Source organism: Vespula vulgaris, chromosome 24 (assembly GCF_905475345.1).
Source record: "Vespula vulgaris chromosome 24, iyVesVulg1.1, whole genome shotgun sequence".
Taxonomy (NCBI): Eukaryota; Metazoa; Arthropoda; class Insecta; order Hymenoptera; family Vespidae; genus Vespula; species Vespula vulgaris.
The window spans coordinates 2,778,456-2,804,000 of record NC_066609.1 but is presented as its reverse complement, the minus strand read 5'-3'; the positions used below and the strand labels follow the sequence as shown (position 1 = coordinate 2,804,000).

Here is a 25,545-nt window from a genome sequence, read left to right as displayed (position 1 = left end):
ATTATAGTATATTAAGTATAATTCGTAATGGAGAAAAAATAATTCCTAAATAAAATGTGATAAAGCAGGCGCCATTTCGGAGTATCGTACGAATGGCGAGGAGAGCTACTACACTTTCTCTCTCTCTCTCTCTCTCTCTCTCTCTCGCTTTCACCCCTCTTGTGTTAGGGTCTCAAAACTCCCTAGGTTTTCAGGAAGAGTCAATATTGGTGCAGCCACCCACGTCCAACCCTTGGCAAGGACCCGACTACTATTATCTCTCTCTCTCTCTCTCTCTCTCTCTCTCTCTCTCTCTCTCTCTCTCTCTCTCTCTCTCTCTCCACCCCTTCTTGATAGAACCTATACTTTCCTTCCAATACTTTTATCTCTATCTCACTCTTTTCTACCTCCTCTCAGCCCTCGTACACAGCTGTCCCTTTCTACATCCGGGAAGTGCTATCTATCGTCTTCTCTCTCCCTTCGTGAAAGCTTCGATTCAACATCCCCTCTCATCCCTCCGTCCCCCACATTTTTCCGCGCCCACTTCATTTTTTTCCCTCATCCCCTATATCTCTTTGTGTCTCCCATAAAGATGTCTCAACGTAATTAAATGTAAATACCGTTAATGGTCGTTGGAATTACTAACAATCAAGCCAAATCAGAACTTGTAAGAAAGAATATACAAAGAAAGAAATAAGAAAATTATGATTCGTCAAAACAGAATAATCATAACAAGATATCATACTTTTAAATATGCCAAATTACAATGAGAAGCAACGAAAAAAAGGGAAAGGAAGAAATATAAAAAAAAGAAAAGAAGTAAAATTAATGCGACTCTTCCGATCCTTTCGATCAGTTTGCGTAGTCCAATGACAAGAAAGACAAGGGGATGAAACGAAAATGAGGGTGAAGTTGATGGTAAAAGAGGGATAAAGAGAGAGAGAATGAGAGCGAGACAGACTGAGAGGGCGTTGGTGAGGGTGAGGGAGAGTCTATGTAGGACGGGTACATTAGCAAACTTTTGTTGACACTGAGAACAACGCGGCGAAGCCATTACTGGCTGCTACAACCACGTAGGATAACGACGACGACGACGACGTCGACGTCGACGTCGACGTCGACGTCGTCGTCGTCGTCGTCGTCGTCGTCGTCGTCGTCGTCGTCGTCGTAGAGCTCAACGATGGCTCATCCTGCCAAGAAATCGATTGCAAAGAAGACGAAAGCCACATTGGAAAATGCTTGATGAATCATTTAATTCTTCATAGTCTATTAATTACATAATTTTACAATAATCATTTCTTTGGATGCGTGCAAATCTTACAGGCAACAAAAGTAACTTCTTGAGATATTGAATTTGTTTTTATTGAATTATTCTTAAATTTTTTTTTTCTTTTTTCTATAAATGAAATCATATGAACGCGTTAGGAGAAATCTTACGAAAATATAATATATTCTAAAAATTGTTGAAATCATAATAATAAAGACTATGATATTAAAAATAAAAAATAAACGTTATTCCATCAGTGTCATACATAATCAAGTTTTTGAACGCACTCACAGATTTTTATGCGATTATCGCAATTTTTTTTTTTGCCTCGACCCAAGAAAAATGTTGAAAGTATATTTCTCATTATTATTATAATAATCATTATCTTGTATTACTTATTGTTATTACTTTTCTTTCCTTATTTCAACGAGATGTAAAACGAAAACAAAAAGACCAAAATCTGAAGTCGACGGCATCCCAGAAAGAACCTCTCCTCTCTTTCTCTCTCTCGACGTTATTTATCTTTGCCATCCTCAATGTTGTTCTTAACCCTTGAAGTCAAAAGAAGCGATTCGTTCGGACTTTACGGAGAGATCAGTGAAGGCACGGAAATGCAGAAGGAATAACATGTTTTGAGAGCGAGGGTAATAAAAGTTTAGAAGCATCGTAACGATGACTTGGGACAAAGAAAACTGGGTCGACCATTTCTAAGTATGAAAATTGTTAAAAGATGAAAGAAAGAGAAAGAGAGAGAGAGAGAAAGAGAGAGAGAGAGAAAGAGAGAGATCCAAGTATTCATTGGTTTATCTCTTTATTTCACTTTAATCATTCGTATAAAGCAATGACGACAAACCGAATAAATTGATACAATAAATGATTATTGTTTTCTTACAGGAAAACGAACGGAAGCATTCGCGGAATCGATGATTTTATAGCGAATCGAATGAGTCAGATGAAAAAGGAAGATTGCAAATGAAAATGTTGATGCGTATATCCGATAAGAGAGAATCAAAGAATGAGATCGTTCCTCGCTCGAGGAACAGAAGAGACTGCATAACTCGATTGTTTACGTTTCTACGTTGCAGAGATAAAGTCAGCATCCCTTGTAATAAAAAGTGCAGACACAGCTGCACTTCGTGAAATGTATAAGACGAAGAGAACTAAGAAATGACGAACTACGAACTACGACAAAGGAAGATCATTGGAATAATAAAAGACCATGCGTTGTCTTAAGCTGCGTTCTAATGCGTCTTCTTCATTCTGAGTTCACTAGAACAATATAAGCCTGATAGTATCCGATAACAGAAACGTGCGAAGCGAACGGAAGAGTCTAACTTTGTTTTCGAAATGGTAAGATATGAAAGATGCTGATCAGAAGATTCGAGATGGCGCCGGTAGTCTAGACCGTTCGTGTTCTTATCACAAATACGAGACGTGGTCCTTATGTTATTTTTCGAGCGATAAAAACTATGATATCGTAAAAAAAAAAAAAAAAAATTTATAATACCGTGTCATTTAATCTAAAGTAATCACTAAAACAATTTTCTAATATAATTTTCTTTAAGAAATCTAGAATATAAACAAGGATCGATTGGATACAACAAATGAAGTTTTATCGGTGTTTAATAAGACGTAAAAGATAGAAGAAGAAATTGAATGAAAAAGTGGACCGCGTCAAAGCGAAAAAGTCGAACGATTTAATGGAAACACCCAAGGGAGAATTCCATGGCTGATATATGATGTCTCTTGTATGTTGTAGACGCCCACAACAAGACGCCCCTGTCCCAAGGGGAACGCGACGAGCGCTATCACCGATATAATAACTACAGGAACGACTTTAAGCGTTACCAACCAAGTGTCCGTTTTAATAGGTCACTATGAGAGATCAAATCGTATTAGACGCGTTCAACGTCATTTCTAAGAGCGACAATTTTCCTTTTCGCGAAAGACGACGTTGCTATGTCGAATCGTACAGTAACGAGTAAGGATAAGAACAAAACAGGAAAGAGAGTGATTGAGAGGGTTAGAGAGGGATGGAATCGATGAAACATTGCCTCTATGTCGATATTGTTGAAGGAAGGGGAGGTAAGGAAGACAAGCAATGGAGGTATAACGCGTTGTAGGTGGAAGCTTTGTGGGATTTCCTGTAATTAATATGCCAGGAATGATGTCCTGCGTATCCAGGATACTCTGCTACTACTAACTAGTACGAAAAGCTATTGGCAGGACACTAGACTCTCTTTTTCTTCTTTATCCCCTCTTCGCCTTTCTCTCTCTTTCTCTCTAGACTGACCGTTTCTCTCTCTCTCTCTCTCTCTCTCTCTCTCTCTCTCTCTTTCTCCCTCCTTTTTTGCTTTCGACCTCGCTTGCTTTCGTTCATGGGAATATACAGAAGCCATAAGAAATTCGATACGTTTCTTGTGGCGTGACGTGCTACGGTGTGTGTACCGTGCCGACTGACTTTACCATGATGGTGCTTCCCACTTCCTCCCTTTGGCAAACTCTTCTATCTCTCTCGCAATACAAGAGAAATAAGCTCTATCCTAACCACTATTCGCATCGATGATTCCTTCGAAACAAAATTCGTCATGGCTCCATATATCTATAGTTAGGTAAGAACGTTGCACACGTTATCTACTAGCTAGCACTACTACTTGCGGGGAGAGTTGCTCTTTCGTTCATTCATCAAACAAGGAAACCATTGAAAGCGCACTATCGAATCTAATACCATTGTATTATCGATTAAAGATCGATTACGAAATTCGTTCGTTTCTTAATCGAATATCTATAACTCTTCGAGAGAATTTGATTGTTTATATTTATTTATTACAAGTAAAAGAATTTTGTTAGGATTTAGGGATGATTAATTTCCATCGATAAATATTTTCAGAAGAGCGTTTGATATCATCGGTAGAAAGATACAAGAGAGAGAGAGAGAAAGAGTAAACGTGAACGTGAACGTGAACGTGAACGTGAACGTGAACGTGAACGTGAACATGAATGTGAACGAAATCACGCGACGTGGGAGATGTGATGAGTAAACGCAAGAACGAGAAAGAAGGAAGAAGAAGAAGAAGAATAAAAAGGAGAAGGAGAAGGAAGAAGAGGAAGAGGAGGAGGAGGAGGAGGAGAGAGAGAACGCGTTATAGATGTGGTGTTACAGGGCCTTTGAATTTGGTCGGTCGTTTCTAAAATCGGATGTAGAGCAACGACCTTCGAAACAACACGAAACTACAGAAGAAGAGACTCCTACGCATTTTCTCGCTGCTCGTTTTACGATGCGACAGCTGAGATTCTTGCGAGTTGGAGTCGGAATCGAATCGCGGTAAGTATGTATATAAACTATTGGTAGGGGGTTTTTATCGATAAATATATATATGTACATAGAGATATATATCCATCACACATACAGACATATATGTGTTTGTGTATATATATATATAAGATCTACTATATCGTTTTAGGATGATGATCCACTTAAGATCACTTATCTCAATCTAATTCGTCTGAAGAGAAGAAGACTCACCTATGTTCCGCCGCACGGTCTCTCTGTCTACGATTCTTAAACCAATTGCTAACTTGAGTTGTCGTCAGACCCGTGTTCTCAGCCAATTCACGTTTTTCTCGCGGCGATGGATAAGGATTGTTAGCATACCATTCCCGCAGGATACTCCTTGATTTCTCCTTGAAGCAATAAGACGTTTCTTCGCCGTCCCATATCGTTCTTGGCAATGGAAACTTACGACGGACTCGATATTTTCCTGAAACAATATTAACATTCCATAAATAACATACGCGATAACGTAACAACGTACTATAAATTTAACACTATGATTTTATTATTCTATAGAAATATCATTGATTAATCGATACAAAGATCCACAAATGCACTCTCAGTTGCTATAAATTTATAATGAAATTTTTTACGATATTTAAAACAAAAAAAAAACAAAAATAAACGTTGGCAAAAACGAAAGAAAAAATAGATATTTTATTAAGTATATACACTTAATAAATAATTCTTTTTTTCTTCTTCTTCAATTCTTTTTCTTCTTCTTCAGTCTAACATACCCGATACAATGTAATTATTTTTAATATATCAATAATACAATATATAACTTATATGAAAGTATGTGTTTACCATGGACAGATATTATCGTGAACTCTAATTAATATATCGTAACGCGTCTTTGTAAAACATTTCTATTTTTCTTCCATTTTATTTTCATAAAAGAAAATTGAAAATCACGACGATGATCATAGGCCACGGTGGAAAGTTACTTTGACGATTTGCGAGTTACTTTTAGAACAAGACCTCTACAACACGGAGGGCTCCTCTGCTGCTTTAAAAGTGGCGAAGGAAAAAAACCAAAAAAAAAAAAGAGAAAAAAATAAGAAGGAAAAAAAAATAAGAAAATGTTGAAATCTTCGTTTCCTTCTCATTGACGATAGAGAACAGGGATTTGGAAAGCAGTGTATATATTTGTATGTATGAATGTATGAATGTATGTGTATGTATCGAATCATTCGAACGAACGATTCCACTTTGAATAAGTAAATTCGAATCTTCGCGGAATACTTTTCGACGATGCCAAATGCGTTTCCTTCCTCTCGTTTCTCTTTCTCTCTCTCTCCCCCTCCTTTCTCGTTTTAGCATCAGAGCGGATCGACTAACAGGCATAGGTTTGCAAAAGCGAAGGCGAGAGGATCTAATTAAAATGTCGTCTCGTTAAAACCTGCGTCTTCCTCTCCTGTTTACAAGACGCGACGGAAATAACGTTGGCGAATCTTCGTTCTAGATTTCAAGTGCGAAAGAGAAAGAGAAATACGTCTTAGTCTCCTCCTCCTCCTCCTACTACTACTACTACTACTACTACTACTATTATTTCTGCTCACTTCTTCTCATTCTTACAAACTTCTCATTCTTCCATTGGCACTCGTCGTAATGATGATTAATACACGACATTTTGATGGTATTGAAAAGCTAATTGAGAGACGACAGAAAATTGTCTACGTCTTTCTGGACTTCCTAAGTAATTAAATAAGAAAATGTGTCATCGAAGAATGACATAGTATAAGTTTAAGGTGTTCCAACGATTTCAACATTTAACTCTTTATAACGTCATTTAATCAACCTCTGTGTCGAAATTATAATTTCAATGTATCGTTAAAACATCAATGTTCGATTTATATCCAAAGTTTGTCATTTGTTTATTTTAAGTTATATGTAAGTTATAATCAATACAGAAAAACAGAAAGAACTATAAAAGAAAGAAAGAAAGAAAGAAAAAGAAAACTGGATTATTAAATATTTATTAGATAATTTAAGAATTGGATCTACGTTACTAATCAATGATATTTCTAATAAGCATAAAAGAAAACACCCTTAACAAAATATATAACAATTAAATCTATCGACTATACTCTATCACAAATAATCAATAGATAATAACGAATCTAGAAAATGGTGGACCATTTACTAATAGACACACTTTTTATATATATATATATACATTTGTTTTAGATAATAAATAATTTATTATACTAACCGACCGCACCGAGTGGCCTCCCTCGAAGTCTCTCAGCCTCGATATAATGTGCCTTCAACCAAAGAGCCTGAAGTTTTGGATGATTGTGCGCACTGAAGGTATTGCTCTCAAGAATCCTGTAGAGCTCTTTGAATTGGCCACGATGGAAAGCGACTATAGCCTTTGCCTTTAGAACGCTCTCGTTTCTGTGTAATCTCGTACAAGCCGGTAAAGACCAGAGAAATCTTCCAAGCCTTTCCACGGAGCCTGCTTGCTGGAGAACCTGAACATTCGACACCATCGCCTTGAAGACGATAGACAGGGGGGGCACGCTGTTAGTCGGCAGAACTCTCATCCCGTTCTCCTCTTATTTCTACTCTAATTGGTACTTTTTCTTTCTAATCTCAATTTAATTTCATTTATTTCAATATGTTTGTTTTGTATTTTCGTTTCTTTTCTTTTCTAACAACGAGCACGTAATTGATAGAAAAAGAGCAACCGATTCCAAATTTTCTCATCTTTTTTTTGATGACATATAATGACGAATTATAAAAGTTCCGAATTATATAAGTAAGTTCATTTTCAAGCGAGACAATTCTTTGATTATATAGAAAGTTAATTGTTATACTTCGTGTATACAGTTTTCTTTTTTATTGTTTTGTAAATATAAATTATATTAAATATAGTACAAGCGATACAAATAACTTTCATGTAATATAATGTTTTTCTTTTTTTGTAGACTACAAAAAAACATAGTATATTAATTATTATTGGTATATATAATTGAATGAATTAAGATTCGATCGCTCTTGCCAGTATATATATATATATATATATATATATATATATATATATATAGTTATAATTACCAAAATTTGGATTGATTAAAGAACGATACACAAATACACACACATACATATATATATATGCTCGTCGATAGAATGTAAACTATCGATTAAGGTGAATTAGGTATAATAAATCGATGTTAACATTGATTTCTAGGTATTTATCTCGATCTGAATCACTGAAATCGGTTCGAGCGTCGCAATGAGTTTTCTCGAACGTAGGGGCGATTAATCTCGCGAAGGAACGAGAAATCACCGAGAGATCTAACGAAGAAGAAACGTGCTCGGCACGTTCCGAGAGCCAAGGAAGAGAAATGGACGACGTGGAATCGCATGATCGGTCAGCTAATGACGAGGTACGCACAGCTTCCGATGGTCCAGCAACTAATCACGCCGACGCTTCAACGTCCAAGAAAATTCCTACTCAACTTCTCTTTCCTTGTTTTTTCTTTTCTCGTTTTATTAACTCTCTATAACACCATGTAACTTCAAAGTTGTGTATATACTTAGACTTTTATATCTTCTTTATTTTTTTTCTTTTTTAATCTATAAACTTAATTGTTGATTATTATCCGAAGTTTTTTCACATATTTGTTTATTTTAATAAGTTATAGTAGTATATTATATATTACGCTAATTACTGCACCAGTATACTAATTTGTTTGATTATTTTATAAGTTATATGTAGTGTAATATAATTATACTATTAGCTATATTACAGCGTAGTTATACTATTCAGTTTAGAAATCTATATCTTTATATGATTTTTCTGTGAATTAATATAGAAATAATATGGATATGAGTGCTAATAATACAATTATGCTACACTAACGATAAATATAACTTGGAACAGGATTAGTACACTAGTATAATTATACCAATATAAGTAATACTATATATAACTTTTGCTTTACATAACTTGTAGGGATTAGAAAAAAATTGGAGTTATAGAGGGTTTATTTAAGATCTCATCTCTATTATCCACTGAATGAATTACCGTTGAACGATTTTAGAACAACGATTTTTTTTACATAATAATGTACAAGTAACGTTACTTTAGGAACACGTCGACATATCCAATTTAAAATTTATCAAATCTTTTCTATAATTTATAATAGAAACGGAAAGAGAGAACTAAAAGATTACTGAAACAAGAACTAAATATTCTTGGAGAGTTAACGTATATCATACGAATAATTTTCTAAAGCTTTCAAATCAATAACAATCTTGCGATAGAAATATAAACGATATGCGAAACGTCATACGTCATGCGAGAACAATTTTACCAGTCCCACGAGAAAGAAATAAGGAGAAGGGAGAGAGAAAGAGAAAGAAAATTGTTCATTGTAAATCCGAAGGTAGATATAAAGCGACAAAGCTTTGCTCGTTACGAACGTGTGGGTCGGTCATCGTCGTGTTCTTTTCTAAGTCGCGTTGGATTTGAGAAACGTAAACGTCGTCCGCGAAACAATTTACGGGTTGTAGTAAAATCGTAGGAACTCTATTAAACACGCGTGACTCGCGCCTTCGGAAGGTATTTTGCCACATGCCAGACTTTCGACAATAAGTATTAGCCCATCTATATATCTCTCTTTCTTTCTCTCTCTCTCGTTTCTTCTCATTTTCTTTCCCGGAAGAATTTCAGGGACAATTTTATCTATTCCGACATTCTAGAAACATCAAAATTAAGTTTCCTCGAAACGCATCTGTTTCTTGGGCCAAAACAAATGTTTGAATTCGCCGCATTATCGAAAAGAACTACGTGAATCAAAGGAATACTTAAACGTCAAAATTAAGCCTGCTCCATAATAATCGTTTATTTATCGGTCGGATTAAATGTTTGAATCTACCGCGTTATCGAAAACACTACTACTCGAATCAAAGAAATACTTATACGTCAGTCAAATATTCTAACAATTCGGAAACGTCGAAATGAAGTCATCTCGATTAAGTTTCCTTTTTATCGATCGACAAAAATATTTTGTATCAGCAGTTTTATCGACAAAAATTACGCGAATTAGAAGAACACTATAACCGTTGTGATCAAACACTCTGATAATTCGAAAACTTCGAAATTAAATCACATCGATTACGCATCTATTTATCAATCGAAAAAAGTTTTGAATCAGCTATGTTATCGAGAAGAACTGCGCGAATCAAAAGAACACTTAAAACGTCAGTAAATATTCGGACAATTCAGAAACGTTGAAATTAAGTCACCTCTATCAAGCGTCTATTTCTCGATCGATAAAAAAAAAGAACAATTTAAATTTGCCGCCTTATCGAAAAGAACTGCGCTTGTCAAAAGAACAACTTGGCATTTATCGAAACATTCAAATTGGAACACTGTCCCCGTAGTTTCGATTCGCAAGCACGTTCTCTCGAAATCGAAAGAGAAGAAAGTTTCGTCATTGAAATTCTAAATGATTCGATTGTTTCTCCTTTCACGATCAAGTGGAGCCGACATATAAATAGCACGGTGGTGGTACATACACCACCGATGGGTACAGCAACGCATTCATTGAATTCGTTGCATTTCCTTCGCGCCGACACAACGAGCGTGAAATATGCACGAAAGAAGATAAAGTAATACGAGAGAGAGAAAACGTAGACGATTTTTATTTCTTCTCTCTCTCTTTTTTTTTTCTCTCGAAATGAAACAACAAAAATGTCTACGATCAACGCCATATTAATGTAGAACAATTGGACAAACGTTTGTTAAAATCAGAGCTGCATTTCTACATTCGAAGCACTCAGGCGCGCACATGATCCTTCAAATATACAAATCTGTTACAATTCGATCAAATTCGTATGCACTCTCTTTTATACCGTCGTTTGTGAAAAGTAAGGTTAGAAAAAAAAACCGGGAAATGCGGCCCTGTTCAAATTCATGAAAGTTCTTCATCTTTCCTTGATCGCAAAATGATCTCATCATAATATGATGATCTACAAAAGGATTCGAAACGGAATAATCTAATTAAGTTGCATATTCACAGTTGAGAGAGCGTGCAATCACATCGTCGTTTATTAAACTCGATTAGATTAAACTCGTAATCTCAATTCGATGAACTTATGCAAGCAACTAACCAAGCAACCAATCAACCAACCAACCAACCAACCAACCAACCAGGAGCAGTATGAATTTTACATATGGAAAACACCATCGTTGGGATATCTCTACCTTATGCTAAATGCCGACGGTATTTATAACTAAAAAATTCTACGTTAGTTCTCTCCTGGTATATACTCATATATAGTAGAAAGAAACAAAGGGTCTTTTTAGTGGCCGGTTCAAGGACGAATCAAGAAAGAAAGAATGAAAGAAAAAAAGAAAACAAAGACCTTTATGGTGTGAGAAAGAATTTGGATAGGAAACGTTACCTCCTCCATCTCTTTCTTCCGTGTTAACCAAAACAAACGCGTTTCAAAAAGAAATTTCTTCTTTCTTTATCTTTTTTTTTCTTTTCTTTCTTCGACCGATTGTGTGTATTTGTAGATCGGATATAAAAAAGAACTCTCGATAGATCTCTAAATGTTATCGTATCGATTTTCTTTTTCCGTTTCTATCCTGATAAAAATATCTATAATAGTTTCGATATGGCCGTGTTAGATTTCTTTTTTTCTTTCTTTTTTTTTTAAGAATAAAAAAAAGAATGTTATTTATAACATATATTCGATATTCTATCAAAGAAATAAGTTGCTTTACAATTTTGATAAAACACGAATACGAACGAAGAAAATAAAACAGCTCGTATACAGTTTAAAACAATATCGATGGATATATCTCTATGGTGTTAAATATCTTATAATTTTGACGATACGAAAACCATTCGGCTACTAGTAAAAATTGACGACATAAAGCACATTTGAAAAATATGATAAATTACCAGGCAATTTCTCTACCGTCGGGATGATCGTAATCGTTGCACTATGAGACACGTTCAAAATCGACGCTCGAAATGATTGCACAATTACAACGATTGCCAAGAATGCGGCTATGCAAGAATCACAGTGATATAATGGTGCCCATACGCACGTTTAAACATAGATATTTCTATCGACGATAAACCTTAGAAATTATTACCAAACAGGAAACATAATCTTAACGTTTATCTTTGTTCGCGAACAAGACTATCAGATTTAAAAACAAATATTACGTGCGTTATATAGACGATTTTTTCTTTATATAAATTTGAAACTTGTTTCCGAAAATAAAAAATAAAAAAAAAAAGATGGAGAAGTTATAAACAGCAGGCTTGCCAACTTTGAATATCACGAGTAACGTGACAAAACTACGAATACTAACGAAAAAATTCGTACAATCTCTAAACTGAATTCGAGCTGTTTAATCGACGACGTTAACAGAACGAAAAACGATGGGATTTTAGATTTTGTTTTCTACTCACCTCGCAAACACAGGCAACTTGTTCCTGGGTGAAACCGAATGTCGGAAGTTGTCCGTTGTTGGTAGCACCGCCCGCCGAGCTGGCGGGACTGTCCTGGGGACTGTAATTGCTCGTCGTCCCGGTGGTACCAGTACCGTAGCTCGTAACCGCGGCCGCCGCCTCGACGCCAGCGGACGAATGCGAGGCCGAGAGTGGCGTCGGCGTGCTTTGAGGACTATAATCGCTGGTCGAGCCTAAAACGTCCGTCGTACCAGCACCGCCTCCGCCACCAGCCGAAGGTCCCATCGCGCCTCCACCGTTACCAGCGCTTCCTCCGTAGGCCATCATCGCGTCATTCTCCTTTCCCTTTTTTTTTCCTTTCTTTCTCTACTCTCTTTCTTTTTTTTCTTTTCTTTTCCTACACCACTGCTACTACTCCGCCTTTCTCTTCCTCTTCCTCTTCCTCGTTTGCTTCTAGTCTAACGTAACCCCTTTTCTTCCTGGATTAACACACTTTTGTATTATCTCTTACGAAAGTAATTTCGTAGATTTCTTCCTTCCTTCCTTCCTTTCTTTCTTTTCTTAATTTTCTTTTCTTTTTTACTTACTTACGTATTTACTCGATTTAAATATTTACTTATTCGTACAAACACTACCCCCTATTCGAACGAACGAAATTTCCGCGCGTTTTCGACACTTTGATGCGAAGTTCGCGACATATCGCTCGTAGCAAACTTCGCGACTATCCACGACGAATTACGCGGCCCGCACCGATCGATGATCATCGCGTCTCCTCCTCTTCCTCCTCCTCTTCTTCCTCTTCTTCTTCTTCTTCTTCTTCCTCTTCTTCTTTTTCTTCGTAATTGTGAGTATATTTATTATATTTTCTCTTTTATCGTTATTATCGTCGTCGTTGTTGTTGTTAGCGTTACTACTATTATTACTATTTATGATCGCGACGCGATAAATGTTAGCACGTCGTACGATCGTCGCCAACGACGACGTTGAACGTTTCGTCGCCTTTTGCCGATCATGGAAAGTTAGCTCTCGTGAAGGAGACACGGAACGCGGAAACTTTTCGTGAAAGGAGACAGGAGAAGAACGGTTGTGATATTTTTAGAGCATCGCTGATAGAGAGAACGACCGGTAACTGCTGCTGCTGCTGCTGCTGTTGCTGCTGCATGCCGGCATCCGACTTCTCTTCTCGGTAAAATTTGAAACACAGTAACACTTTTTGATAAATTCCAAAATCTCGTTTCGTCAAACGATATTATGCGATGATACTTGAGACGATGACACGAGAGTAACGTAAAAGTACGATCTTATAATAACAAAGACCCTTCGTGGAGCCGTCGCAAAGTAAATTCGACGTAGATTTGAAACTTCTTTGGGACGGACGATACGTTTTATTCTATATCCTTAGAAATTTTAATTAATATCGCATACGATTTCTTCTCTCTTTCGTTCTCGTTTCCTCTCTCTCTCTCTCTCTCTCTCTTCTTTCCGTCTCACTCCTTTTTTTCCTATTATCCTTAGCACGGCAGGTTGCACCGCCAAGTCCACGGGCTCGAGTTTCCACGGGCGGTGGTGGGTATATTTATAGGCGCTTTAGTACACTCGCGCGCGCCCTATTATTAGACAGCGTTTTAAAGACAGCCCGTTTCTCTCTTCCATCGCTCTACTCTTTCTCTCTCTCTCTCCCTCTCTCTCTCTGTCTATCTATCTTTCTCCTTACTCTACATAACTACAACGATTTTGTTAAGGGAACTCACAATTTCTTATCCCAACGATCTCTTTCTCCGTCTGTCTCTTTGCCCAAAAGAATAGAATAAAATTATAATTTTTCAATTGCACGACGTATATTTTATCTATCTCTCTAGAAAACAGCAAACGTCTCCCGAAATGATATATCACGAGTGTTTCCTTTTAAAACGTTAATATCACTGTATATCGTAATACCGAGGAAAAAAGAAGGGTGGAGGAGGAGGGCGTCGCGTGCGCGCGTGTGCACGAGCGATTCCCTCTTTCTCTCTTATCGACGGCGCGAGGAGAGTCAGACGTTGTTCTACGCGCGCACCGAACGATACTGCTCGGTGAACCGCGTTCCCAAAGCGACCGTAGTTCGCGCGGCCTCCTATTGGCCGGGGCGTGGCTTCTACGACGTCTACCCTCCGCGTTACCCGATTGGATACTAGGCATGACCGCGACCACCATATCGTCTTCCTATTGGTCGAGACGAGCACGTTCCTAAATAAGCCTCGTTAACTACTTCTCTTTGCTCCTACGACCCTTGCGTACCCTCCCCCCCCCCTCTCTCTCTCGCTCCCTATCTTTCTCTCTCTTTTCTTTTCCCTTTTCTCTCTCTCTTTCTCACTCTCTCTTCCTTTCTCTTTCTAGCCGTCTATCTCTCCTCTTCCAGATCTTTTCCCCTCCTTCTACGAATCCTCCTCCCATCGTACACTACTATTTTATCTCTCTTGCTTTCTCTCTCTATCTCTCTTTCTCTCTATCTCTCCTTTTATCTATCGTTTTCTCTTTCTCTTTTTTTTGTCTCTCTCATCCTTTGTAAAGAACAGATCGAACGCAACGAACGAGACATCACCGTTCGTCGAATCGCTGGTTCTTTTTCTTTCTTTTTCTCTCTCTATCTCTCACGTTACTTTCGCTTTGTTCACCTTAAATCCGCATAATTCTTTTTTCAGTTATAACGTCATTAATGATAAGCCCAGAATAGGCACGTGCAGGCTTCTTTCTTTCTCGAGATATACGAGCGCGATGGACCACGCAAAAATAACCACAAAAGATTCTCGAATGACGTACTTGGACAAATGAAAGAAAAAAGGTATATGTGTGTGTGTACACATGCCTGTACGATTCTTTTCGTACGTTTCTTTTTTCATTCTATTGTGTTACGTTTTGTTTTTATATTTTGTCGAACGATCCGATAAGATCCGATCAAGACAATGTAATTGTGAGGTTAGAAGAAATGTTCTTTCGACGAATTCGATTATCGCGATTTGTGTAACGCGATCTAATATTTATTTCCTCCGTATGATAAAAGACGATATATAACGAACAGAATCGGTTAAAAATCATGATACATTTCGTTCTATTAGTTTCGATATTCCAATAGTTTTCTGTTACATATATATAACGCGCGCAGGCATGTGTGCGCGTGTGTATACATACGTGCGAAGTATATAAAAGGATAAAAAAAAATATGGTACACGAATCTCTCGTACGATTGGTTCGTTTCTACGAGAAGAATCTACTAATGGCGAATACAGCCAATCACGGTGTCTTATTTCAAATATTCTAAACGAATTACATCGTCGCATTTTCATTCGAAAAATTTGTCAGAGTTCTTTGCGACAAGTTTCAAGTTTCATAACTTTATTATTATTTCGATTTGTACGATAAAAAAGCCAACATTTTATTCTTTCTGAAACCTAACAAGTTCCTATACCTATGGGTACATTCATACGCGCATACATTGTTTCAATTAATTATAAAGCGAATAACTAAAGGGAATAACTATAGAAAAAATAAATGTATAAAATCGTCGAATCGAAGTTAACCTCTTTCTTACTCCTATGCTTATTCTTGTTCTTATTCTTCTCGAATTTATATTCGTCTTTTTAGAACACCCAACAACGTCGATTTCTCTTTGCCCCGTTAAAGCGAGAGAGCGCCAGGACATTCTATATACCAAGAGTATAGAATTTAAGTAAAGCAAAAACATACTTGTCCGTGAAACTCTATCCAAGTTTTGTAGTAAGTAGCTTCTAACCATGCCAGTTATACACCGTCGCTACGCTCATAACCTCCGCGCCGGGTACCGTAAATCAATTTTTCCTCGTAGATAAGCCGTAAGAGCAGTTAATGTCGGTTACAGCCTTTCTACACGTGTTTTACCTTACCCCTCGCCTGTTTCTTTTCTTTTCCGTTCTCTCTCTCTCTCTCTCTCTCTCGCTCTCTCTTTATTTTTTCTGATTTTTTGTTGGTTTTTTTTTCCATTATGCTCATCCGCATTACGAACTTAACAAAGAGAAGCTTGTGTCTCCTTTCAGAGGATACAATCTTCTTTCCCTTTTTGTTTTGTTACTTTTGTTCTTTCTCTTTCTTTCTTTTTCTTTTTTTTTTCTTTGTATTGTACTGAAGTCAATGAAAATCCTATTAACTCGTTATGCTACAATTAGCATATTCTAATTTTACAAATATTCTAAGAAAATGAAACTATAAAGCAGGAAGAGAAATGAAAGAAGATAAAGGGTCCGCTGTGTTATTTGCCGACCAACATCAAGACAGGATTGGACTTGACTCCTTGGAAAAACATGACTTTGGTGTCCTAAAATAATGCATGGTTACCAGATTTCTGGTCGTTTTACATATTTAAAAATACCGAAAAGAGACGACAAACGTGTTTCGTAAGGACGGAGATGAGAAAAGGGATGTCATTTGTTTTGCGGAAAACCTAGTTTTGATTGACGTGGGATGACTTAGGGGAAAGGTTTGACGAAAGTGTCACACGTGCTCTGATCATTCTAAAGTTTTCCCAAAATTTTACACGTTAACGTATTAATAAGAAAATTTAACTTTTCTCTATTATTAGTTAAGGAAAATGAACGAGTTTTTTTTTTTTAAGTCAACGTTGGATTCAATTTCTTTAACTTTGTGAAAAAAAGGAAACGAAACGATTCTGTCACTCGAATCACGCCAATAGAAATTGACATATATTTCAGAGATTCTGTAGGGTCGTCAACACCATGGAACCACCCGTTGCGAGCCTGGCATTCATCCTTAGAAATACATGGTAAAAGTGGTTTCTACTTCGAGATACATACACATATATATATAGAGAGAGTCGTTGACATCGTATTTGATGTTTCTTCTCTGCTGATTCTTCTCCCTTTTCGAACGTTAAATTCTCACCAAATCGACCGTTCGATCTTATCGCTGACACAAATTACCAACTTAATGGGGGAGATAATCTAAAGTTGTTTACAAATTCGATTGACAGAAATTATCGTTTATCGATAATCTATTTTATTTATAGTCTCTTATTTATATTTCTTTCGAGTAATATAAACGAGCTAATTTTCTAAAGCTTCATATAATTAAAATCACATGCTCATATATATATATATATATACATACTTTATCCGTTTATCTGTTTTTTTTTCAATCCCTCTTCCATAAGATTAATTCTCATTTCATATCCTTAGATTCGTGTGTGCCAATTATTATAATCATAACACAACTTATATTACAAGTTTGCCATTACACAACTTGTAAGAGACATAATTTGTTGTAAGAAATAAAAAGAAGGAAAAAGAACTGAGAAAAGTGATTGCAAACGTGAATAAAAACACAAAAAAAAATCCATCCATGGTTTATTATATGCCAAGACGATCGTTCTTTTGGAAGAAAAAAATTTATGAGAGGAAATCCGTAGGAGAGAAAAAAATTATATATATACACACATATATATATAACGGAAAAGAGAAGAGCTCCCGTAACCGGCGCGGCGTAGCGTCGATTGATTTGCTTTGCGGAAATAAGAGCACGAGAGTCCGCCACAAAGCTTCATGCTCGACATCGATTCCTATTGTTGCGACATTGGGACGTTCTTCCTCGTTCGAGAAGGAAATATAGACATGGATCGATGGAGTGGGGAAGGTAGATGTAGACGGGGGTAATAGGGAGGGCAATGGAAGTGGTATATATGTTCGGTAGGAGAAGAAAAAAGAGAGAGAAAGGTTGGTACGCGGTGGTTCCACCACCGGATCGCGCAACAATGCGAAAACGCAAGAGAGCATCTAACGAAAAGCTCGTATCACGTTCCCTGTAAGTGGCAGGGCGCACACTGGGTTCTCTCCCTGTCCTTTCTCTCTCTCTCTTTCTTTTCACAACCCCCTCCAGCATTTATTCCATCATTCCTCAACTCTCTCTCTCTCTCTCTCTTTCTTTTCACAACCCTCGTTGCACGTATTCCTTCTCTTTCTTTCTCTCCCTGTCTCTCTTTTTTCATAACCCCCTCGTTGCATTTATTTCTTCACTCTCCTTCTCCCTTTTCTCCCATTTTCGTCGATACCACTCCTAATGAGAAAGAGAGATAGTGATAGGCGCCAGGTAGAGAATAATACGAGGACGTAGAGAGCGTGAATTTTGGTAGGACCCGACATGCCCCCGCAGAGAGGACTGAATAACCCGTAATTGGATGTCCATGGTGCGTACAACACCCCACCTCTCTTCATCTTTACCTCCTCCTCCTCCACCCCTTTTCTTTTTCTTTCTTTCTTCCTTTCTTTCTTCTTTCTTTCTTCTTTCTTCCTTCCTCATCCTTTCCAACGTTCACGCGTCGCCTTTATGTTCTATATACACGTACCGTGCGTCGTCCTTATACAAAGACATCTCGTAACCGCTCGTAAGACCGCGTATGCCGACATTTTTTTCTTCTTTTTTCTCTTTTTTTTCTTTCCCTTTACCTTCCCCCTTCTTCCTTCTCCACCACTTTATCCTTCTCTTCTTCTTCTTCTTCTTCTCCTCCTCCGTCGTCGCGTCGTGTCGTCGACGTCCTCTCCTCGCTCTTTCCTCCTCGTTTCTCCGTACTACACTACTACACTCTACTCTACACATTTTTTTTTCCTTTTTCTATCCTTTCGCGCGCGAGTTGCAACGAGATACATTGGAAACCCGTTGGGTTGCCGCCGGCGCGCAACTACTATCGGTGGCTTACCGCATTTTTGAAGGTAACACGATGCTGAAAAAATTGTCGCGAGGATAAAATGAGTACTAATGTGGGACGTGTGCGTTTCGATTTTAGATAGCTGAGGTCGCTATATGAATGTGTAAAAGTGTCCCCGTCCGTGTCTCTTGCCGTCTGTGTCTCTCTTTGCGTATATGTATTTATGTCGTAAGAAGCTACAGGGTTGCGCTGGGTTGCTTGGCTAGTTGGTTGCTTGGTTTGGTTGGTTAGTCCGTGACGTAAGCGCTTCTCTCGCGACGATTATTATTGATGGGCAAGATCGGATTACCGCGAGAACGTGCGATACTACTACGCTCAACTCTCTCGTGATTTCTAAATATCTCATCGAGTTTTCCTTTTCGGAAGCATCTTGGCGCTTCCTACATTATTTGTTTTCGTCGATATGTTACTTATGATGAATTCGAATTTTGTTTCGTTAGGATAACGCTAGGATAATTTCAGAATAAGCCAATTTTGCTCTATCGTCTACAACGAAATAATCTAAACTATAGTATTACTTATATCGAGTATAAATATATGAAAAAAGTCGTGCATAAAGTAAGAATCGACTTTATTTACGTATAAAATGAAATAAATTTTATGAAAGTTAGTTTAAAACATGAATATGTAAGCATGCAATTTTGAAAAGATATATAGTATTACAGAGGGATTAATTGCTATTTTATCTCGGTATTATTAGAAAATATTATTATTACTATTATTGTTACTTTCAATTACGATGCTCTTTTCGATTCTTTTTTCCTTTGTTCAGACATAATTTTGCACTTGAATCATTCGAATGAAAAGAGCGTGAGATGAACTTTATTTATAAAAAAAAAAGATTTATGAATTGAATCATATGGGAATAGGAATGAACGGATATTTTAATGAGGAATTATATTGTTTGAAAATTTTCTATAAATCAATATTCGATTCTGTATTATATTAAAGGACAATGCACCGACATATAAGGACATGGGATGTACCGAGTTTCACGGTTAGCATTTCCCTCGCGTTATCTTTTTTTTGAAACATATTATAGATGTTTTTCGGATTAACAAATTAGTAATCGAAATAAATTATCGTTATTCGGAAGATGACTCTTCGTCGGCCCATTCTTTTTCAGGCAATTCAGTCTCGACGAGAATTGGCAACTCGTCTCTATAAATATCTTTTGTAATTTTTGTCATAGAGAACGATCGGTTGGGTATAATGTTATTAGATTTCATCCCAAAGTTCAACAGAGACGAGTCGCTTGTTCCCAGGCAAAACGGTATAAACGACTTGCTGAGTTGGAAAGAGGGACATCGAAGATCGAAATCGTCCGATAAATCGATCGATTCGAACTTATTACATTTATTTTCGTCGCACTTCTTCTTACACGAATCATTCTTACCGATATTTTTGCATTTCTTTATTTCCTGTAATTCCCTGTCCCACCTGGCTTGAAGAGTATCTTTTTGATCTGCAAGGAAAAATTAAAGAAGATATATACATGGATATTTATTTATATACTTCTTTTTTTTCTTTAAATCAATATTGTAATTCAAAGATATTCCATGTATCTTTACCACAAGTTTTTGGTTGGCAACACGTGTCATCGGTTTTCTTAACAGTACACGGATCCTTCTTTGGTTTGTCACAAGAATCCTTTGATAGAGATAGACTTTCTAGCAGCTTGTCACAATTACTCTTCTTGGCATTTAAACAATTGGGGGGTTCTGGTTTTTTACACTTCGGCTTACATTTTTCCTGTTTATCCTTTTTACACGACGATGGTGGCTTCCAATCATTTTCGCAAGTGCTGTAGAACCGTAGGACGGGATCGTTTTGATAGGGTCTTGATACGACCACACTGACGTCGAATATTGGAATGGACACGTGAGATTTTGTCCTACGAGATTTCGCTCCAGAGTGATAACGTCTGTTACCACAACTTTTTGATCTCTTACAGCTGCGATTGCAACAATCTTTCTTCTTAGGTTTGCAACACGAATCTTGCCGACTTTGGATTGTATCGAGACAGTCTTCGTCCTTATCGTTCATGCAACTGAAACTTTTATTACATTTCTTTGGAGAGCAACATGTGTTACGACTCGAGCAACAATCGTTGTCGTTGTTGTCACAATCGTTTTTTTTTTGACAGGAGAGTTCTTCGGGTGATAAGCAAGAGGGATCGTCCATTTCTTGATTGTCATCTTTGACTACTTTGTCGGTGCATTTTCCTGGACATGTAGCTCTGTTTGAAATACAATCAGTCACTTTTAACGAGGGGCAACAATAACGTTTACAAATTTTCTTCTTTTTCTTTTGGCAGCACGATCGTGGAGGTGGTGGTTCTACTTTGGTACAACTCGGTTTCTTTTCGGTTCGGCAACATTTCGGTTTCTGACAACATTTCGTTCGTGGCTTCGTGCAGATTATTTTTCCTGGTATCATCGGCTCGTCACAAGTTTCTTTACACTTTTTCTGGCAAGATTTTTTGGGTTTTTTGCAACATCCATAAGCGAATGATTGTGGCGTACTCGTCAAGCCTGAAAATGAATCAATACAATTAAATTAAGCGTCTCCGTGTAGTACGCTTAAAAGAAGATCGATAGTGTTATTTCAAATGATTTTTGCAATGATCTTATCGAAAGAAATTTCTTTTGACAAAAGGACAGCGTAAAAAGCTGAAGATGGACGTAAAAAGAAAGATAAAGATGAAGTAGTTATTTCGTTCAACCTGTAGATGACTTCGATCCTAGCAAAGTCCTCTTTGTTGAGTTGATATTTGAATATAGTTTGCGATTGTCAATGTTAGTAGGAGTTATAGAACCACCGGTAACAGAGTTTCTCGTTTTCAACATCTTGGAAGACGAGGAGATGATATTCGATCTGACGATTGGATCTTTCTCTTTGGCGTAACACTTGGAGGAGACCTCGCGAGTCTGCACGGTAGATGGGTAAGGATGCGTAGATCCTTGAGATCTCGAGTTGTGACTCCCAGAACTTCCACCGGGATAACATCTGGTGGTAGGCCGATCGAAACCGGACCATCTTTGCTTCGTTGAATTCTCTCGTGCTTTAATGAACGTTATATCACACGGCGAGGAAGCCCTTCTTTGCTGTTCTTTCCTCGATTCGTACATACTGTACCTAGGTATCTTCGTGCTCGATCTAAAGTTGGACATCGCTGTTGCATTATCCTTTAGATTTCTAGCACTTGAACTACTCTTTGAATTATCAGAGAGCGTCCTCTTGATATTCGTTCGCCTCGAAAGAAAATACGATGCCGAACTTTGTCCGATTTTATTAACATTATCTGACTCCTTAAAGTTATTCTGAGTTTTCGACTGATTTAATGAATTTAGCGACAATTCAGCTTGATCAGCTTGCTTCGACAGATCTTTTGAAGGATTCTTTGAGTTATTTTGACTGTTAAGCGTTAACGTTTCTTCCTTTAGATAGTTCATTGCCGTTTCATCAGACTGTAACCGAACTTCATCTTTTTTCTTATCCTGTAATTGTTGAACCTTAGACTCGAACCCCTGTTGAGTTTCCTTTGGTTCAATTTGCGATTTAACCTGGTTCTGACTTTCCAATTGAAACAAACTCTCGGTTTTTGTTTCTTTTCTTTCGGGTAAGATACTTTCTTCTAACATAGTTCTCGTTTCACTTTTCTTCTTTACGTTCATGAAATCATATGACGATTCTTGCGCTTTCTTTGATGTATGTTTCAACATTGACATTGATGCATCATCAGGATTAATATCGTTCATGGAAATTTTGTTTTCAGAAGGAAACAGAATGTTTGATTCTATTTCACTGTGGTCTTTCGTTTCTTTCAAAGGTACCGTCTGTAACTTTGTTACGTCCATCGAAACAGTTGGTTCTGTAAATCGAATTAAACGGATTATTTTTGTTTGTAATAATTATAAAAAAAAAGTAATATGTATTACGGGGGCGTATGATTCTTACTGGATGACTGATAGGAAATATTTTCCTCCTCATTTTTTGTCGGGATTAGATCCAAATCTAAGGATTTATCACCAGGTATAAATGCAAAATCTTTAGCCTGTTCGTTTCTAAGGGTCTTGTAACCCTTTAATTTCAATTTCATATTTGTCGGGACAAAATTTCCATCGAGCAAAGACGTGAACTCGTCGTACTTTTGAAAATTAGTTTTTGAATTTTTCTTTTTAGATTTTATTCGTGGTACGTAACGAAATGTATAGTTGCACTTAGATATGTCTTTAAATGAATATACTTTGTTCGAATTTGTCATAACTGTACGTGATAATGCCGCCGTGTCCTTCGATACATCGTTCAATTTGTCGTCGCGTTTCAACGCCGTTTTCGTCGAATTGCAATCTGTCCTTGATTTATTGTCAGATAATTCTTCTGCATCCTTGGAATTGTTCTCTTTACGCGAAAATTCGAAGAGATTCCAAAATCCACGATTTTTAATTTGATTTGTGTGGAAACTCGTTGTTCCTATTGTCTGTTTGAACGAAAACGTGATTTCGTTAAATAAAAACGATCGTGACGAATTGTGAAAAAAATATTGGCTCTCACATGCGAACACGATAAATGAAATTTTTTTTCTTTTCTTTTTTCTTTTTTTTTTTTATTATTTTTGTTATTTCTATTTTTTCTTTTCTTTTTTATTATTTTTATTTTATTCATCTCGTTTGAAAAAATTTTAGTATGGTACCTGTAACGATCTCGGTGGGAACGCATGAGAAAGGTCCTGCAATATCCAATTCCTAAACATTTTGATATCCCTTATCGTATGATCACTTTAAAATCCAGGAATTTTATTAAAGAAGAGTCAATATGAAACTTTAAATTTAGAAAATACGGAACATAATGACGATAGTAGGAGAGTATAGCGAGAAGTGCTTGGTGTTGATATTTTACTGTTCTTTTTTTTTTTTTTAACGATTCGTCATTTTTATGAGAAGTTGGGTACTTTTGCTAACGAAGCAACGTTTGATCGAATCCATGAATATCGAAACATAGAAAAATCAGTGGTAACTTCAGAGAGATATGTAATATGTACTGGGGGTTGTCCGCAATACGATATCTGCTAGGAAATATTTCAAAATGAAAATGTTTCGTTTATCATACTATATACGCACACCCACACACCCACACACACATATATAAGACATCGTCTACTCAAAACATGTTGATATTATTATTATTATTATTATCATCATCATCATTGTTGTTGTTATTATTAATATTATAATAATTGTTATTATTATTATTATTATTATTGTTGTTGTTATTGTTATCATCATCATCATTATCATCGTCATCAACGTCATCATCATCATCGTCATCGTCATCGTTATCATTATTATTATTATTATTACAAATTATAATTATTATTGTTAATATTAATATTTTTTACGGCGAGTACAATAACAATTTAGAATGAATCGTTACATTTTAAAGATGATACAGTAGAATTTCTTACAAGGATTTTGTAATTGAATTTCACATAATCTGTATACATGTTAAAATTATCGTTATATTTTATTTTAGTATTTGTCTTTTTTCACATTTTGCTATCAGCAAAGGTCACTTTTCTCTTTGAAGTCTTGCCGTTCTTTCGGCGTCTCCTTTCTTTTTTGAAACTCTCAAATGTACGTTCGTACTTTTCGTTTCGATCGGTAATGTTTTCCTCGGTATTTCCGGTGCCATCGTTCGCGTAATTTTCGGAACTGGCCGATTGCAAAGTACTCCGAAACTGCAATTTTTCTGTGGCCTCCGAATCGAATAATTCTTCTTTGGATTCCGTGGTATATATACGTCGAGCCAACAGCCTTCTCTTTTCGATTTCAATTGATTTAAAAACGATTTGAAGGGATCACCAATTCTTTCTACGTTTTGATCGGTATGCAACTGAAATTAAACGAGAAAATAGAAAAGAAAAAAATTAAAAAATGTTCACAAAATTTCGACTTTCCATGTTTCTAGATTTTTTAAACAATTCATTCGTTAATAAATAATAGCAACTCTCTCTCTCTCTTACCTTTAATGAATTGTTAATAATTTGAAATAACGTATTCTTTGTCCATACTCCAATCTTGTTCATTGCAAATTTTTTTGTCGAATATTTTGATCGACTATCTGTTTTATTTTTTATTCTATATGAAAATAAGTAGCGTGTTATATATGTATATAAAAAAAGAGGAGAAAGAAAAAAGTAATGTACACGTTAGTATTTCAAACGATTAATTTTTTTACAGATTCAGAATGTTGTACTAATGGCGGTCCATGTTATTTGTCGATGAAACGTGGCGAGTTATGATAAAAGACAAACATATTGAATTGAACACACTTCATGGCAATTGACATCATTCGTTGATTAATTTATTATTTTGGCGTATTATATGCATACATACATACATACACGCGCGCGCGCTCACACGCATATTTATGTACATATATAATATATATTACATATATATTTTTTATTATATATATATTTATTTTTCAACGCTATTGCTCGTCATTAATAGATAACTGTTATGTTATCTATTATAATTAAATGTTTATTATTACGTTATAATAACATTTGGTTGTAAATTTTTGTTTTAAATAAAGAAAATGAACGTAAAAAAAAAATTCATGGTGAAATACATCATAGCCTGTTCGACAACGTGTATGATAAACGGTTAATGAGTAGAATATCTGCTTTGGCAAGGAGCATGCTCAGTTTCCGAAATAAACGTCAACGGCGAACAGATCGATGTTTTGCGTCCATGGAAACCGCGCATGGACCAATACGAGAAGAGAG

The 25,545-nt window shown here is 36.6% G+C and overlaps 3 protein-coding genes across 4 annotated transcripts in view; all 3 read right to left on the bottom strand.

Annotated features, from left to right (window-relative positions):
• The window catches only part of LOC127072063 (homeobox protein SIX2-like), a 28,170-nt gene extending 14,073 nt beyond the window's left edge, over nt 1-14,097 (bottom strand). Inside the window, exons 1-3 of one of the 2 annotated variants that reach the window (XM_051012135.1) lie at nt 12,026-14,097; nt 6,796-7,078; nt 4,773-5,007 (exon numbers count right to left, since the gene is read on the bottom strand). In XM_051012135.1, coding sequence (XP_050868092.1) covers nt 4,773-5,007; nt 6,796-7,078; nt 12,026-12,352 — 845 coding nt within the window. In that variant the 5' untranslated portion in view covers nt 12,353-14,097. The remainder of the gene's footprint in view (nt 1-4,772; nt 5,008-6,795; nt 7,079-12,025) is intronic. The other variant, XM_051012137.1, reaches the window with a different exon arrangement.
• A 5,227-nt stretch (nt 14,098-19,324) lies between these two features.
• Nucleotides 19,325-23,638, bottom strand: LOC127072057 (uncharacterized). The gene is made up of 5 exons (XM_051012114.1): nt 23,449-23,638; nt 22,713-23,235; nt 21,478-22,626; nt 20,324-21,286; nt 19,325-20,217 (listed from the first exon to the last, which is right to left on the bottom strand). Exons 1-5 carry the CDS (start codon nt 23,506-23,508, stop codon nt 19,838-19,840), a joined length of 3,075 nt encoding a protein of 1,024 aa, XP_050868071.1. The 5' UTR covers nt 23,509-23,638; the 3' UTR covers nt 19,325-19,837.
• A 448-nt stretch (nt 23,639-24,086) lies between these two features.
• Nucleotides 24,087-25,036, bottom strand: LOC127072071 (uncharacterized). The gene is made up of 2 exons (XM_051012157.1): nt 24,778-25,036; nt 24,087-24,647 (listed from the first exon to the last, which is right to left on the bottom strand). Exons 1-2 carry the CDS (start codon nt 24,838-24,840, stop codon nt 24,324-24,326), a joined length of 387 nt encoding a protein of 128 aa, XP_050868114.1. The 5' UTR covers nt 24,841-25,036; the 3' UTR covers nt 24,087-24,323.
• Nucleotides 25,037-25,545: the final 509 nt, after the last annotated feature.

Coding starts and splice junctions, on each gene's coding strand:
- LOC127072057 (XM_051012114.1), bottom strand. CDS start 23,508: ATGTTTAGGAATTGGATATTGCAGGACCTTTCTCATGCGTTCCCACCG. Junction 23,236..23,448: donor TCCCACCGAGATCGTTACAG/GTACCATACTAA, acceptor TCGTTCAAACAG/ACAATAGGAACAACGAGTTT. Junction 21,287..21,477: donor AGGATCGAAGTCATCTACAG/GTTGAACGAAAT, acceptor ATTCATTTTCAG/GCTTGACGAGTACGCCACAA.
- LOC127072071 (XM_051012157.1), bottom strand. CDS start 24,840: ATGAACAAGATTGGAGTATGGACAAAGAATACGTTATTTCAAATTATT. Junction 24,648..24,777: donor TTATTAACAATTCATTAAAG/GTAAGAGAGAGA, acceptor GTTTAATTTCAG/TTGCATACCGATCAAAACGT.